The 16184-nt window shown below is 32.6% G+C and overlaps 1 protein-coding gene across 1 annotated transcript in view; it reads left to right on the top strand.

Annotated features, from left to right (window-relative positions):
- The window catches only part of LOC149418890 (glycerol kinase 5), an 89243-nt gene extending 82987 nt beyond the window's left edge, over positions 1-6256 (top strand). The window contains exon 10 of the mRNA XM_089639052.1: positions 115-6256. Coding sequence (XP_089495178.1) covers positions 115-326 — 212 coding nt within the window. The 3' untranslated portion in view covers positions 327-6256. The remainder of the gene's footprint in view (positions 1-114) is intronic.
- The last annotated feature ends 9928 nt before the right edge of the window (positions 6257-16184 follow it).

Below are 16184 nucleotides of genomic sequence, written 5' to 3' on the forward strand. Positions count from 1 at the left end.
TGTGTGCTCAGTTAGCGATATTTGCGAGCATGGTTGAAAAGAAATCATTGCTAGCTCATCAGTTCGCTCACTATAAAACTGTATACATTAACCAACTCATTTGAATCATTTCAGGAGTTTGGCGATCAAAAGAAGAAATAGGCGCTCTCTACAAAGTGGACCGAGTGTTCATGCCAAGAGAAGGAGTCGGGGCTTCCTACGAGGGAGTCATGAACCGATGGGAAGACGCAGTCAAGAGATTCACCGGCTGGTACGCAGTAGGAAAGAAAAAAACCAACATCGTATCGCCAAAGTTCTCTTTCAAAGAAACCAAAGTCTTGCCCTAGCATAGACTGCCAGGAGGCGCTCTGTTCCGTCTTCTCTACATCCCCAAACTCTTTACCAGGAATAGAAATCTAACACTGACTCTCTTAGTGGCAGTTCTCGTTGTGTTTTTGTTTAGTTATAGCATGGTAAGCAATGATCGGACAGACAGCTGAGGGCGGACCAAGACTGTCGCGCACAACACGGACGCAACGGGTTTGCGCAACGCATTAACCATGCTGTTGTACGTGACAGTTTGTTCAGCGATCCTTAAGTTTACCGTGTATATGGTGATCTTCTACAAATAGCATTATTAGTGGTCTTAGGTCAATGAGGTGAAACTGTCTTCTAAGATTTTTGAAGAGACCGAGTTAAAAAAACTTGTTGCGTGGGTTCTAGATAAGTGTATTTTTATATTTCAGTTTTCAAGGGACTGTAAAACTGATCGAAATCTGTTTATGTGGTTAGAACTTTGACATAAGGGTTTTATTGAAATATGAAAAGTTCAAAAGCTACATTTTTGGTTAATATTAATTTTTGTGTAGTCTTTAGTTTGATTTACTCTCACTCTATATTTTTCGGTTTCTAATTGAATGTTTCAAAGACAAGTTTCTCCTGAGAAATTTGATTTCTGCACCTGTCGTATTTTGACCTAAGACCACAGAAGTGTTTGGCCTGGCTTGCTGGCAGGTTTAAGTCCAAATTCCTCAATTTATATAAAAAAATGTTAAAAGTAGAATCTGTCCAAATAACGCCCAAATCAGGCTGAAAATACGCTTTCTCGGCCAATCACTCTTCTCTTTAGGACATTCCACTTGATTGTCGGGGATGCATTTATTTAAAATCAACAAGTTTGCAAAATGAAGATATGAAAGAATACTGGACAGACAGTACAGAACTCTCTCAGTAATCCGCTGCTCCATTATACAACAATTACTATAATGCGCTGTTATTTTTACAAGTTAAAAGCACATCAACCTCTATAATTCGCTATAGTATTGTCTAGACTATATTGGAGCGCCACCGACGGGTTATCTGTTTCTTTCACATTAAATTACTATTCGACATTCTAGCTTGCTCTTGCTAACCATTTAACAGTAACTAGTGTTAATTATTTTTGTTTGGGATATTTCGATTAGTTCTCCGTGTATTCTAGAAATTGTCACAAATGTTTCTGTTTCTTTCGTTCTGACACGCTTTTTGTGTGAGTAAGTTTACAAAATGGACTCTTCTCGCAAGCGTAAACATGACACCTTAAGCCCCCGCATTCCGAATTTATAACATATTTCTCTTGAACACTTTTAAGTTCTTGAGTTTTTTAATATTGATGCGCTCCCTCTAACATTCGTATCTCCCTTTCAAACCATCTTTTTGAACGCTTACTACGAAGCCTTAACTTTAAACCAAAAAATGGTAATTTTGTGAAAGGTCGACAGCGGTGTCCGTTTGTTTTTATGAAATTCTCGATTCCATTTTCAGCATATTGATTGTATGTGTGCACTGTACTCCGCTGATTTCACTAATTAGAGACTTCCCCGCAGTGGCGTAGCTAGGTAACCAAGGGCCCTGGGGCAAATTAAAAAATGGGGCCCCACTGCTATGTAAACTGACTAGGTATTATCAAATAAAAATATGAAATGTGGTTCCTCCAAACCCTCCGCTCTTATGTGTGTCATGCAAACATCATCCACGTTCACATGATCGGCGGCGGAGATATCTCCAACTGCAATAATTGTCTAATCTTCTTCAGTAGGCTTCTCAACCAACACTGCAGTTACCACATTATTTGAGTCACTATCAATAGAAATATTTTGGCCAGATGTACTTGCAGAACGCTGACTAAAAATCTTGTCAATTTTGGGCAATTTTTTTTACTATCTTCTCTTTCTTGGCGTTGTTTGCGTTTAAATGCACCACTGGGTTTCTTCTTTTTATCTATATTTTAATACGCTACAAGTGTCGTTGGGGAATGAGGCACATATAACTATCCGTCAAATTGACAACACTGCCAACCTACAGAAAGAATTTAGGGGAATTCCCTAGGCATAACTTTTGAATTTCTCTCAACTGAGTTGTCATGATTAAAGTGGAGTTGCAAGTTGCAACCTGTCATTTTTATTTTGAATTTGAAAATTGGAGAAATTTCCAAAAGTTCAGTTCGATCGAGATTTCTGGTAAGAATTCGAGGGCCCCCTGAGCTTGAGGGCCCCGGGGCACTGCCCCGCGTAGCCCCTAGGTAGCTACGCCACTGCTTCCCCGGCTTTTGGGTGGCGGATTGTTGAGAGAATATGACTTTATGAATTATGTATGCATTTGGGAACAGTAAAGTTTTGGGTAGAAAATATTCCAATATGAATCATTACCTGATTGAATAAGTATTAACCTCTCTTAGCCAAGGAATATAATTTTACTTTTGTAAAGTGTGCGTAGGTATTTATAGAGCGGAGACGGTTTACATATAGTTTCCGTGAGCACTTAGGCCATAGGCCCATTGTGCTCTCTCCCATTTTACCTCATTCCTTTAACAGTCACCTGGTCCCTATTATAAAGTTTACCAGGGTTGTCATTGGATATGTGGCTATGTCTTCTGGTTCCAAAATGTGTATTCCCAGGTCTCATTCCTCTTCTCCAATCCCCCTTGGTTCCCTATAGGCCCCGTGACGGAGGAGTCTACTCCTCCTGCGCGTATGTATACAGTGGGGAATTATTTCTTTTAGAGTTATTTCATCACGCTCATCGTCACTGATCTTTACAATAAAATAACAAAAATTATCATGATGCCTACAGCATGCTTGAGTTATTATATAACAAGATTTGAAGTAAGATGTGACAAAAAAAACTGCTAATCATTTTAACCCGTTAGAACACAGTTTTGGAAATATCTGAAATATATAATATAATCTGAAATAACAAATTATTGCAATAATTAGTTGCTTGAAATATTCTTACAAATTGAAAATATCTCCCAAGTAAAAATAAATGCCGCCGACGGAAAGGACTTTTACTCGAGAGATATATTCAATTAGTATGAATATTTCAAGCGACTTATTATGGCTTATAATAATTTTTTGTCCTTTGTGCTATGCATAAAAAACCTTGTCTTATAAACATTATTTTTTTATTGTTTTCTTGGAATGACGAAAAATTTATTACCTGGTTAACAAGAGATCAATGAGGCTCCTGATTGTGAAATATATAACAGAGGCGACTATGAGTAGTTTTGTTCCCGACAGACAATCAAGAATACCTATGACAAAAATGGTGAAACAAATGATGTGTACTATGTTGATATTCAATTAATCAAAATATGCTTTTCAATAGATATTACATTGTCCAAAATAATATCATTTTTGACTTGAAATAATGTAGCAATTATTATCGATATTCCAAAGCGAATTTTTTAATTTGGAGTTTAAATTTTGATGGATTGTTTCGCCCCAAAAGGTGCTAAAAATGGTTGGATTTGAGTGAAGTGTAGCAAATAGATAACAAACAGAATAGTACAACTTTAAACTTATAAAAATATATATGTATTATATTACCATTCTGATAATATTAGTATTTTGTTTCTAAGGGAATAAGTTTGTAAGATGTTTTCCGCGGCAATGGTGATTGTTTTCTACGTTGACCGGATAACTCATCAAAATGATAATTCAACACACCTATAAAAAGTGTTAAAAAGTTATGAAAAGTGTTATAAAGTTATGAAAAGTGATTTCATCAGTTTTAATGACTTTATATCACTTTTTAAAGGTGAGCAGTTTTCTACGCATTCAAAGAAATCTTATCTATTCAAATAAATTGAATAAAAAAACATTAAGAACTCATGCGTCCAAATATTAAAAATATTCTTTGTTTGGGTGCTTTTAAAATAAACTCATAATACCACAGGCAATGTGATAACAAAATAAGTGAATTCTTGTGTATCCACTCGAGTGATAGCTACCCAAATTTAGGTAGGTGATTTTAATGAATTAAAACGATTTATAAATTTAACATTTTTTTATAAAACCTATAAATTTGAGATTAACCGTGAAATCTTCACGGTTTTGTTGGCTTTACCGCAGTACATAATCAGTTTATATGTTTCCATATTCATTTTTGGAGGTACAATGTTAATTAAATCTAATGGCTGAATCGAAAACCAAACACTCAGAAATCTCCATCACTCGAGTGGGTTTATAAGGAATATTGTTGTAAAATAGTAGTTGGTGGCTTTATTTTTTCCTTGTTCTGTCAAATGTTAATCCAAGGACGTGTCTTTCTTTTATCTTCTTTATGTCAGTAAATATGATATTGAAGTTCACAGTTATGATAAATATAATACTTAGCAGCATTATTTTGCTGCTTTCATATTAACTGACAATAGCAAAATCTGCATTCCGCTATATTGTTTTTGTAGATATGTACAATGTAAATAAAAATATCTTATGAACTTGCATACCACAACTAAGTCCATTTCTATATTTCCATTTTTCTAATTCTAAAGCCGTGTTGAGATATTAGCAACACGATACAATTGCAACAAAAGTTGCAACTAATTACCGTAGTGTGTACATTGTTGTGCGCTGAATAAGCATACTACTAGCATTCGCAGGTGGTAAGCTCCGATCCAAAGATTGTGCTATTTTCGACAAACCGACGATTTGCAGTGTGAGCAGAGTAACAGTGGCAACGAGATTGAAACATTAGTACTGATTTTTGTTATTTGTTTTTGGGGTGTTATGCCGTGTTTCGCTAACTCTTTCTTTAGCCAACGTTTCGGACAGCATTGCAGTGTCCATCATCAGGGCAGATGTGTTATTTATTATAAATAACACATATATTGTGTAACACTTGCAATCAATGCGTCCACATATATAAGAGCATTGCAACCTTTGTTGCATTGCATGTTACATTGCTAATATCTGTATGCGGCTTAAAACTTTCAGATCTATTTTGTCCTCTAATAAAGTTTGTTTTGTATTTTTGATTTCTCTGTCTCAAAAGCAAAGGGGCACTTTACTGAAGAAAATTTTCAAAGTACTGTAAAAACCACTTTAATTTTCAAGAAATATCTTACGAACAATGGACATGAGTATTTTAACTCATCGGAATTGCTCTCGCAAGAAATAGAACTAATAAAATATAAAATTAAAAAATAGAAATCCCTGACTTCGAAGTTGTTCTTCATACAAAGAAATGTTTATGGAAGAGGGTTTGATAAAATTTGGGAAACTGAGAATTACCAATATTGCTGGTCTACTATTTATGGGTTTGTTTAAAAAATAATAATAATTTAAATAGCTTGCATTTCAACGATTAAAAAATATTTAAAAAGAGCAATAAAAGTCTTCAATCAAAAAATTCTTACATCTTTATACATATGTGGCCTTTTGCTTTTGGGGTGATGATTTAACCTTCTTAAAAGTATTATTTAGTTTTAGTTTGTATCTATATCTTGTATTTGTATAAAGGTTATATAATAGTATTGTATTGGTAAAGGCGAACCTAGTTTTAAAAGTGGGAAATCCAAAAGTGATGCGAAAAAGAAAATCACATGTCGCTATTATTTTTCTTCCATAATATTATGAATTTACAGATTTTTTTTCTATAAACTATCACAAATATTTTATGATTAGTTTTTACACAAATTTCTTTCATAAACAGGTCATAGTGGCTTAGTTGGCATCGTGTCTGGTTTCAACCCAGGCATTGTGGGTTCAATTCCTAAACCTGCTAAGTTATCCATTATAACACAAGCAACCGTTTCCGCTTACTGTGATGGTAGTAGGAGATTTTCAAATATTTTCAGATTTTCATTACCTGGGAATGTTTGCCTTTCTTAAAATAAAATTTTGATCTCACACCATAGATTCAATAATTGTACTAATTTAAATTGAATGCTTTTCTTAGAAATAATATTTTTTTCTCGCATGTGATTTTATTTCCTTCATTTGTCCCTCTCCTTAGATTAAGCTGTAATAAAATTGTTTAAACTAAATAAATTTTATATTTTTGAAGAAAAGAAAAAAGTTTTGTTTTTATTTTACGATGACCTCCGTGGCAGAGAGGTAAGATCCTTGGCTCTGTGCTCTGAGGTGAGGGTTAAAATCCTGACAAAACAAATAAAAAAGGAAAAAATATATATTAAATACATAGATAAATGTGTTTTGTTCCAGAGTGAAAGATACCTTTAGTAACTAGATCTGAATAATCAAGTTCATCTTAACCTTCCTCCTTCTCTGTCTCATACCCTACTTTCTACTCTACTACTTGACAATATCCCCTGTTATTGGAAGCACTGTCGTAGCCTGGCCAACTCACAAGCCTGCCAACTGCTCCCAGCCCTCTGGAACCATTGAAACAATGACATTCCCAATTGGGGTATGTTGTGAGACTGAAGGAAGTGGGGAGAGGAAGTAGATGGTGAGGAGGAAGGTGGGAAAGTAACTGCCTATTAATCCCTGGTCACCAAACATGTCTAAAGCAATTTCAATCAACTTATCTGTCACTCTGGAACTTTCCACAAATATACTCGTACTTTTTATTGCACGACAGATTATTGTAATCCAGTAAGAGTATAAGATTTCTTATTTCGATATTCTTAACATGTGTGAAGATTGATTAAATATATTCACTGTCATGCTATGCTGTGCTAGAACATCTGTTATGCCATGTGGTATCTTTGACAGGTTATGGCGATGATTCCGTCTGTTATTTTAAATTAATAAAATGTGAAATAACACAAATCAATCAAATATATTCTACTTGTACTTGACCTCCGAATTGGTAGCCAAGGAATATAGGTACTCAACCAAGGAGGCTGTTTAATTTTCCGTGCAAGATATTGGGTAACCGGGGATTATTTTTCGCTTTTCGCAATATTCCAAGGCAAAAAGATTTTTTACTAAATTTTTATATCCGGAAAGGTCATACAATACCTGGAAAATAGTGTGCAATTAGTTTTCTTTTATACAAAGTTTTATTATTAATTTATGTAAAGACTAGCTGACGTGTATTCGGCGTTGCTAGACTTTTCTCTACTTTCTACAAATATAATATGCATGTATTATGTATACAAACCATCCAGAACAGTAGTGAAAACCCTATCACAATCCATTGCGTAGTTTAAAAGAACTAAGCGCATAAACGGACAGACGCGGATAGCGACTTTGTTTTATACTATATAGAGAAGAATGTCTGTGGCGGGCGGCCAGACTCTAGCCGTGCGGCGTTGATTTGATTCGTATACAAATCAACAGTTTTATTCCGAGATTTGTGAAATTTTGACATTCAAAACAAGAGGAAAGTCACTACTTATTAATAAAATATATATTTTTATCTAACAATGCAATAAACACATATTTTTAAAAATTGACAAAAATCCCTGAGACACATTTAAATTGCACTTATTGAGAAAAAGCATGAAATGAAAGAAAGATAAATGAGAATGCATGGCTAAATAGATCTAGTCGCTAAACTTATCTAATGTTTATGTATATGTTCAGATCAAACTTTAATTTTTATTAGAACAATAAAAAATGCCAGCATTATGATATTTCTGTACATACGTATTGGTCAGTGGCAGCTCGCTTTAACACGTTCCCGGACGAGCATGCTATAGCATTCGCATTGGATAGTTTAATTATGTCGCGGATGCTATAGCATTCGAAGTTTATTGAGTTTTTTTGTCAGATGCTTGAGCAGTTGCTTTATCCTTACAAAATATTGGTAGTCTATTTCTTACTGCCACTGCTGACACAACCACAGATCGCTTACTGTCGCATGAGACCTTTTCTGCACACAAAGATAAAACAGTGTTTACCCCTTCCCCTACAGCTCGCCCGGCGTACCCCGCGTGGTGGCGTATGCTATAGCATGCGTCAAATGTATTGAGATACGTCTGCTAGAGCATTCGCGTCGCACTTGATGGTGTTGTTGGTACGTATCATGACGGAAATGCTAGAGCAATCGCAAAAATCTAATCCAAAAAAGTAGTGCCAAAGTAGTGTGTCTCACTGCCCGTGAACGTGTTAAGGTGTGTTGGAGCAAGGCACCCCCAAAATTTCAATCAATCTAAAAATAATAATTGTCAGCCGATAATAATATCATCGAAAATCAATGCAAATAAGATTAATAAAAGTAATACTATAAACATATTAAGTTAAATTCAACCGGCTCGAATTTTTGTTCTTTGTGTCACGTGTCATAAGTCACGTGGTGCGAGCGAATTTCATAACGCTCATCGAGAAACGTCACCCGGGAACATTAATTATCTATACACACAGAGGGTGGATGTCGACCACAGTATTGAAATTTCTCCGGAACATGAACGGCGCTCGCCAATGCCTCATAAACTCTTCGGTAAGATGGCGCCACTTTAGTTTACAGTTTGCCTACCGATCATTCTTGTAGGTAGGGATAGATTGGCAATATTTTTAGCGCACTACCCATTTTTGTGAGTACAAGCTGCCACTGTTCATTTCAAAATGATAAAGAGAAAAATAATTTATTTTAAATATTAATAAGTAAATAAATGATTCCTCTAAAAAGACTGATTTCTTTAGAGTAAGCATTGGTAGATTTGATGGCTGCTTTTACCAATCAAAACTGAGCAAATGTTAATTAGTTAAAAATGTATCTGTTCTGCGCCGCAAAGGATTAGTCTATTATTATTTCGACATCATTTTTTAACTGAGCGTTCAGATAATTCCTTTAGTTATTCAAAATACAACTTAATTAATTTAGTTTTTGGAATAACTTAAAAATCACAAATTGTAATATTCATTGAAGAAAATATTAACGGCTCTCAAACGAAAAATGTGAAGCAGAAAAGAGAGAAAAGGATTCAGTTGCATCTAGGAATTGAACTTAGGACGGAAGTGCTCTGACCACTAAGCTAATTCGACCACATCACATTATGTCAGTTTTTAGTGTTTCAGATTGAGGTTTTGCTCATTACGTTATTCTAAAAATAAAAATATTTGTCATAGGCTTATAGAAAAGTCAATAGGAGTCACATGAAATAATGTTGGATATATTTATCCCAGACACTATCTGTATTGCATTTAGTTCGGGTAGAATGTTATAAGATAGCAGCAAATAAAAAAATCAAGGTGATGTTGATAGATCTCAGTCGAAGTATGAAACAGTTAAAAATGAAGTAAGTTGATATGGTCGAATTAATGGTTAAAGCACTTCCCCAGCAAGGAAGAGGTCCTGGGATTAATTCCTACATTTCATTAAATGTTTTTCTGTCCCACATTTTTCGTTTGGGAGTCGTTAATATTGTTGTTGATGATTAAATGTAAATTTGTATACTATAGTTATAGTATAAAATAAACATAATACTGTTGTTCTGATCTTATCCCTAAGAATTGTCCATACATCAATACCTATTACTTGTAAATAAAGTTACGATTTTGTTACCTACGTGAAAAACTGTGCGGAAAAGTCACTTTGAATATAATCAACATATTTATTATGGTACCATGATAACTCCTCAAAACGACAATTCAACATACCTTTAAAAGGTGTTATAAAGTCATTAAAAGCGATGAAACAAAAACTAGCTTAAATAGTTACATATGTAACCTATTTAACGTGGTTTTTGTTTCAACACTTTTCATAACTTTATAACACTTTTTATATGTGTTTTGAATTGTCATTTTAATGAATTATCAAGTCAACATTTATTATATAGCATTGGTCAATCCATTCAAATTATTTAACTATCGCTTAGTTTGAGAGGTAAAATTTGTGGTTAGTATTATATACGTCGTAAATTGCTCAAAAACTACGTAGAGATTTGAATATTGTAAAAAAACTTTTTCGCATTGATTTTTATTTAGTCTTTGGTCTCATGTAAATATTTTCTCACTTTAAGAACATAATATATTTATAATTCCAAAAAAATAAAGCACAAAATAGAAAATAATTTTAGCTATTATTATGAAAATAGAATGTTTTATTTATTTTTAGTCGAGGATAGTTTTTAAGCAATAATTAATATTTTTCAAAAATAATAAGGAATTGACCATGAGATTTCGTTTTATTTCCTTTACGAAATATTTTTTTTTACTCCCGAAAAATCCATAGTCAAAAATCATAATAACTATGTACATATCATTCTTTCATATCGTGTTTTCTAAACGTGATGACACAAGGAAGTGTAACCTCCATGTATCGAAATGAAAAATAGAAAACAAGTTTTTTTTCAAGACGAAAAAACAATGCTGAATAATCAAAGTTTAATATAATTCGTATTTCATAATGTGGCCATGTGCCATGTGAATTATTATTTCATATTAAGCAAGTTAGTGAATTCAAGACTCTCTTAAAATCTACATATGCATGTATTATTTGATAATTCACACATTATTTCCAAGAAGCTAGATGGTTTTAGGTGAGCATAATATTTCATAAAAATATTCAGGTACTTACCTACCTATGATTTTCAAATAATCAAAGGTTTTGCAAAAGAAGTGGTTAAATAAAATTAAAAAAAACGACACTTCCAAAGTTTTTTCAGATTCTCAGAATAGCTAACTATAAAATTTGGCGAAAACATAAATAATATTGAATTTGTTTCTTTCATCTGTTTACCTAATCAGTTTTTCAATATTTGTATCTTTATCTTTTTAAATGCCTACTTTCGGACATCCAATTTTTATGACAATGCATTCTCTCAACTGTTGGTGGCACTGTCGCACTCACACGCTTTTCTCTGAAATTTAAGGACATTATAAAAAATTTTAGCAGTTAATATACGAAATAAATCTCGGTATCATCCAATCAGGATTTGGCTTAAGTGATAGCGCGGCTCACTCATTTTAGTTAGTCCCTGGGGACGAAGGTTTAATCCTCAATCAAACAAAACAAAAGTTTTAAAAGACATTTTGAAAGTTCACAGCGGTTGAGAGGCAGTTCTTGGGGAGGAAGGTTAAATCCTCCGTCAAATCATTTTTTTTTTTTTAATTTTAAATACATCTATTTATTTTTTAATCCGGTAGAATTTTTTAAATTTTTCGAACTACTGATTATCAAAACAATGATCATGACCTATGAATTTTTGGTTTAATAATTTGCAGAATTACAAAACACCTGAAAAGTCAATGGCATGAATATGTTTCAGAATCACCAAAAGGACAAACACGTTCGTAATCATTGTTACCATCATTTCATAGTATGTAATTAAATTTTCCGACTTTATGTCCGGGTTAAATCTTCCCCACAGGAAAAACTAAACCCTTCCACACACTTTTCCACAAATGATCATCTAGTCAATCCAAATTATACAAGTGCATTATATAAGTATAATAAATACTAAACAATACAAGAACAACACGTCAAATCACCAGAGATCAAATGGGAAAATAATTCACCGACTCCAGATATTTTCGGTGACCGGATAAATCATCACAATGATAATTCATCACATCTTTTAAAAGTTATATAAAGTCATGGAAAGTGATGAAACAAAAATTTTATTCTGGGTTAAGTAGGTTAGGTTGGGTTAGGTTAAAAAAAAAATTTCATCGTTTCTAATGACTTTATATCACTTTTAAAAAGTGTGTTGAATTGTCACTGTGTTGAGTTGCCATGGAACCATATTTTCATATCAGAGGATGCGGCTCGGTAGAACTCCTAACTGGATCTATAAATCCTACTGATCCCCCAATACAAATATTTAAAAAATCTTCGGAATCATACGTGTATTTAAAATGACTTATTTTTGCAATTTTTATATATAAATTCTTTGACAGATCTAATACGCCTAAATTTTGAATGAGAGAGCTAGGTATAATGCCAGTAGCCGAAATAACAAATGGTAATATTTTTATAGTCTGAAAATAATAATTTATTTATTTATTGTAAGAAACAAACAGCAATTGTATACAGGATGAGTTATACAAGAGGTTAAATATGAGGTAAGCCAAAATAGTTTCTTATGCTAATGTTGGTTAATATGATATAATACAAAATTGTAATTGGTTATAACAATTAACTGAAAATGAAATTAACAAAAAAGAAAAAAAAATCATATCATATTAGAAGGAAGAAGGAAAAGGAAAGTGCAAGAGGCAGAGGAAGATGGGATGGGGATAGGAGATGCTCATGTTGTACCTTTTCTATAACTGTGCATTAATTTAATTAACATTTGTGGTCGTACGCTTGACTTCGTTTCGGTATTTCACAAGAGTATTATTAAGAATATCGATATTGTTAAATTGCGTGTTATATTGCCCGCATATACGGGAGATTGGAGAATTTTTTCTAAGGTTGGTTCTGCACGCGGGCAAATGAAAAAAATGGTTTTGTCTGGTTGGCCTTGTAGGTATGTGAATTCTTAAATAATTTACGAGTTCAGGAGAGTCCAGGCCGTTATTCAGAATTTTGTATAAAAATATTTGATCAGATATTAATCTACGTGTTTGAAGTGGAGTAAAGTTGTGAAATTTTAAGGATTCGGTGTTATTTGCAAAGAGTAATTTGAATTTATAATTTATGTGTTTAAAAAAATTGTTTTGCACACTTTCGATTCTGTCAATATGGCATTGGTAGAACGGTGCCCAAATTAGTGTGCAGTATTCTAAGTGGGGGCGGATATACGCGGTGTAAAGGGAATACATAGTGTTAATAATTAATAATAATAATTGGATGGCTTGTATAGCGCCGTTTTTGTGCAAAACCACCTCAAGGGCGCTGTAAAAACTTATAATACAGTGATCTATGTTATTACTTAACTATTTATGGAGATAATATACAGTACAATACTTACCTGGTAGGTCACTTGAGATTAACAATTAATTAATATTATCTAATTGTTTTTTAGCGAAATTTAGATACAGGATTTAGGACATAATTGGAAAATTGAATATAACTGGACTTTCTCTTAGGAATGGTATATTTAATTTAAGGGTATATTAATACATAAATAATATTATTATTATTTGACCATCGCAAATGAACCATTTAAGAAATTAAACAATAAAAGATGATGCACCTTCATTTATTACAATCACAAAAAAGTGAGCAGTGAAAAGTATTCACTAAAAACAGTTCAAAATGTATATATGCCACTAGGAACCAGACTTGAATGTAAATCAATCGCCTCTAGTTGTAGCGTGAATTTTAATTTCTTGTTGATGGAAAAAGTCCATTCTTTAATTCGTTCAACGATTCAATATCCCTTTCTGGATGAATATGATGAATTCAAATACAAGAAGTTAAAATATATAACTAACCCGTAAAAAACAACATTACTATAATTTATAACCTTCAGTACTGTTTATCACTTTTGTACAGTTTGCAATGTTTTCTGTGTATTTCAAATGCGCAATATACATCTTATTTTGTTATTTTCCGTAAAATAAAATGACTGTTTTCAAAACTAGATAAAAAAATTTCCGGTGTATGAATTTAAAATAAACATAACTATTTATAAATAATATCAAACATGAAAAATGTTGTCAAAAACGCTAACCACATTTTTACTTAAATTTTTACTCTAATCTTAGAAAAATTGAGAGAAATCGATGTTTCGAAAACACGTTCGTTTTGTTTGAGGATTTTTTTAAGAAAACTGTACCTTCACTTTTATCTCGTTCATATAATAAAAAATAATAAATAATTTAAACCGATTGTTACGATAGCTGCGCGAAATATGAATTATTCATTTTGGCTATTTTTATGATTTTATTAATCGGTTTCATTATCAATATCTGAGGCAAACTGGAAAGAATTATTATTTTTATTTCTAACATCAAAAAAATCAGTATTTCTAAAAAAAAGATAAAAATACCTTTAAAAAATTTAAATGTTGTAAAATATGGGCGCCCGGTCATATATGACCCTCAAACGCCGGAGTCGTTAAAATTTTAAAGAAAACCAGGAACTACCAAACTCGACAAAATTTAGTTCGAGTAGGACTAAGACGGACATTTATTTCGCATATTAACTGCCGTAATGTCGTCAGATTTCAGATAAATGCGTAAAAATAATCCATAATCAAATCTACCCGTAAAAATTTTTTCGGATAGATGCATATAAGTCCGCGTGTGTATGTTATTGCCACCAATAAATATAATGTAATGTCATCGACAACGAGTATATCTGCCGAGTTTCAGCTCGATCGGATATCGGGAAGTGAGTTAATTTCCGCTCCTAAGGTTTGCACTCATTCATTACCGGAAACAAAAGTGAAATTCAAATAAATGTGTTTAAAAACAAAGTTTAAATATCACCATTCAAAATCTAAACATATCGTGAAATAGCCGTGTAGTGGTAACTAGATAGCTAGGTACTTCCCTTTATGTTTTCTTTCCTTCCCTTCTACCTTCAATCTAACAACATAACCAATTTTTAGATACCATAGTCCCATCAACGCTGGTTGGGAACAGTTGAGACTCTTGTGCTAAAAAATCATCGTTACGTAATTTAATCCAAGCTATTTCAATGTTGATGTCTTTCAAAAGTAAAGATAATTCAAAGTTAAGTGGGAATCATGTTAGTTTATCTGTTTGAAATTATTTAAGAGTGATTAACTAGATTAAAAATGTTACAACATATCATTTACCCGCAATATACACTTTTTGTCAAGTTTTTTCTATTTTCCTCGTAGTTTTCTTCTACAGTAGAGTAAGTTAGAATCCTCGCTTTCACTTTTAAATTGTTCACAATATCGACCGCGGTAAGCGACTAGTAAAGCATTGGTTTAAAGCAGTTATTCTCAACCTGGACAATATTTACCCATTGCATTAAAAGTGCTTTGGGGAGCAATTTTAATGATAATTTTGGGCGATAGGCGTACTTTTTACGCATCACAGACCAAATAAACTTCCGAAGTCTCTTTTATAAACACTGTAGATAATTCAGCAGTTTTATTTTTAATGATATCTACTTTTGATGCAAGTTTATGTGACATAACACCAAGAATTTTTTTATCATGCGAATCAGCTAGTGAGGCGCACAAAAAAGTTAAAACGGGCACCATCTTAAACCGGAACCGGAACGTGACAAACAAATTTATAGAAACACGAAATGCAAAACGTTCGAGTAGTCCGGATTAAAACAGGACTTGCTAGGCTAACTTAATAAATAAAGTTCAAAAAGTTTTCTTGGCAATTTTTTTCTTTAGAATGTGTTTTTCCGAACGATAAGAATAAACAGCTATTATTCTGTTTGAATTCCACTGTTATTAATTATTATTATTACACGCCCTAATGGGCTTTTACACACTACAAAGTTTAATAGTAGAGTATCACAGTTATTATAGATTCTACAAAATTAAAACAATAAAGGAAACATAATACAACGAAAAAGGAAAAATATTAAATGTTACAACAAAAGCATATAATAAAATAAGATACATCAGTAAAAATGATAAGAAGTCTCACATGAATGGAAGATGTTTTTTTTGTTATGCATTACATCTGCATGCAAATTTGTTTGTGTGTTTTCTGTTTCAAGATGGTGGATTAATTAAGTTTTAATAATTTAAATTTTAATTATTCTTTTTTAATGTGAAATTGTCGTGTTTATTTGGACATTCTTCTTCGCAATTTTTCATATGTTGTGGTAGTTACCTAGTACCTACCTTCCGGAAGAAAGTTTTTTTAAAAGTCATTCAAATAGTGACGTTTCTTTAGACAAATTGTGTAATTCCTTATTTTAAATAATAAAATGTTACATAAAATATATTTTGTAGGTATGTAGATAATTACAAATATTATGATGCATAAGATAAAATTAGAACCACACTTTTTTGGACGGGAGGTCTAAAGTAATGTTCACAGAAATACAATTATATTTCCTATTAGGTACTTACTTATGAATATTCAAACCAACTTCTTTACCGGCTTCGTAATGCCTTCTTCTTTTTGTAATGCCTCTAATAA

Source organism: Hesperophylax consimilis, chromosome 13 (genome assembly GCF_061612785.1).
Source record: "Hesperophylax consimilis isolate HC1 chromosome 13, BYU_Hcon_1.0, whole genome shotgun sequence".
Lineage (NCBI taxonomy): Eukaryota > Metazoa > Arthropoda > Insecta > Trichoptera > Limnephilidae > Hesperophylax > Hesperophylax consimilis.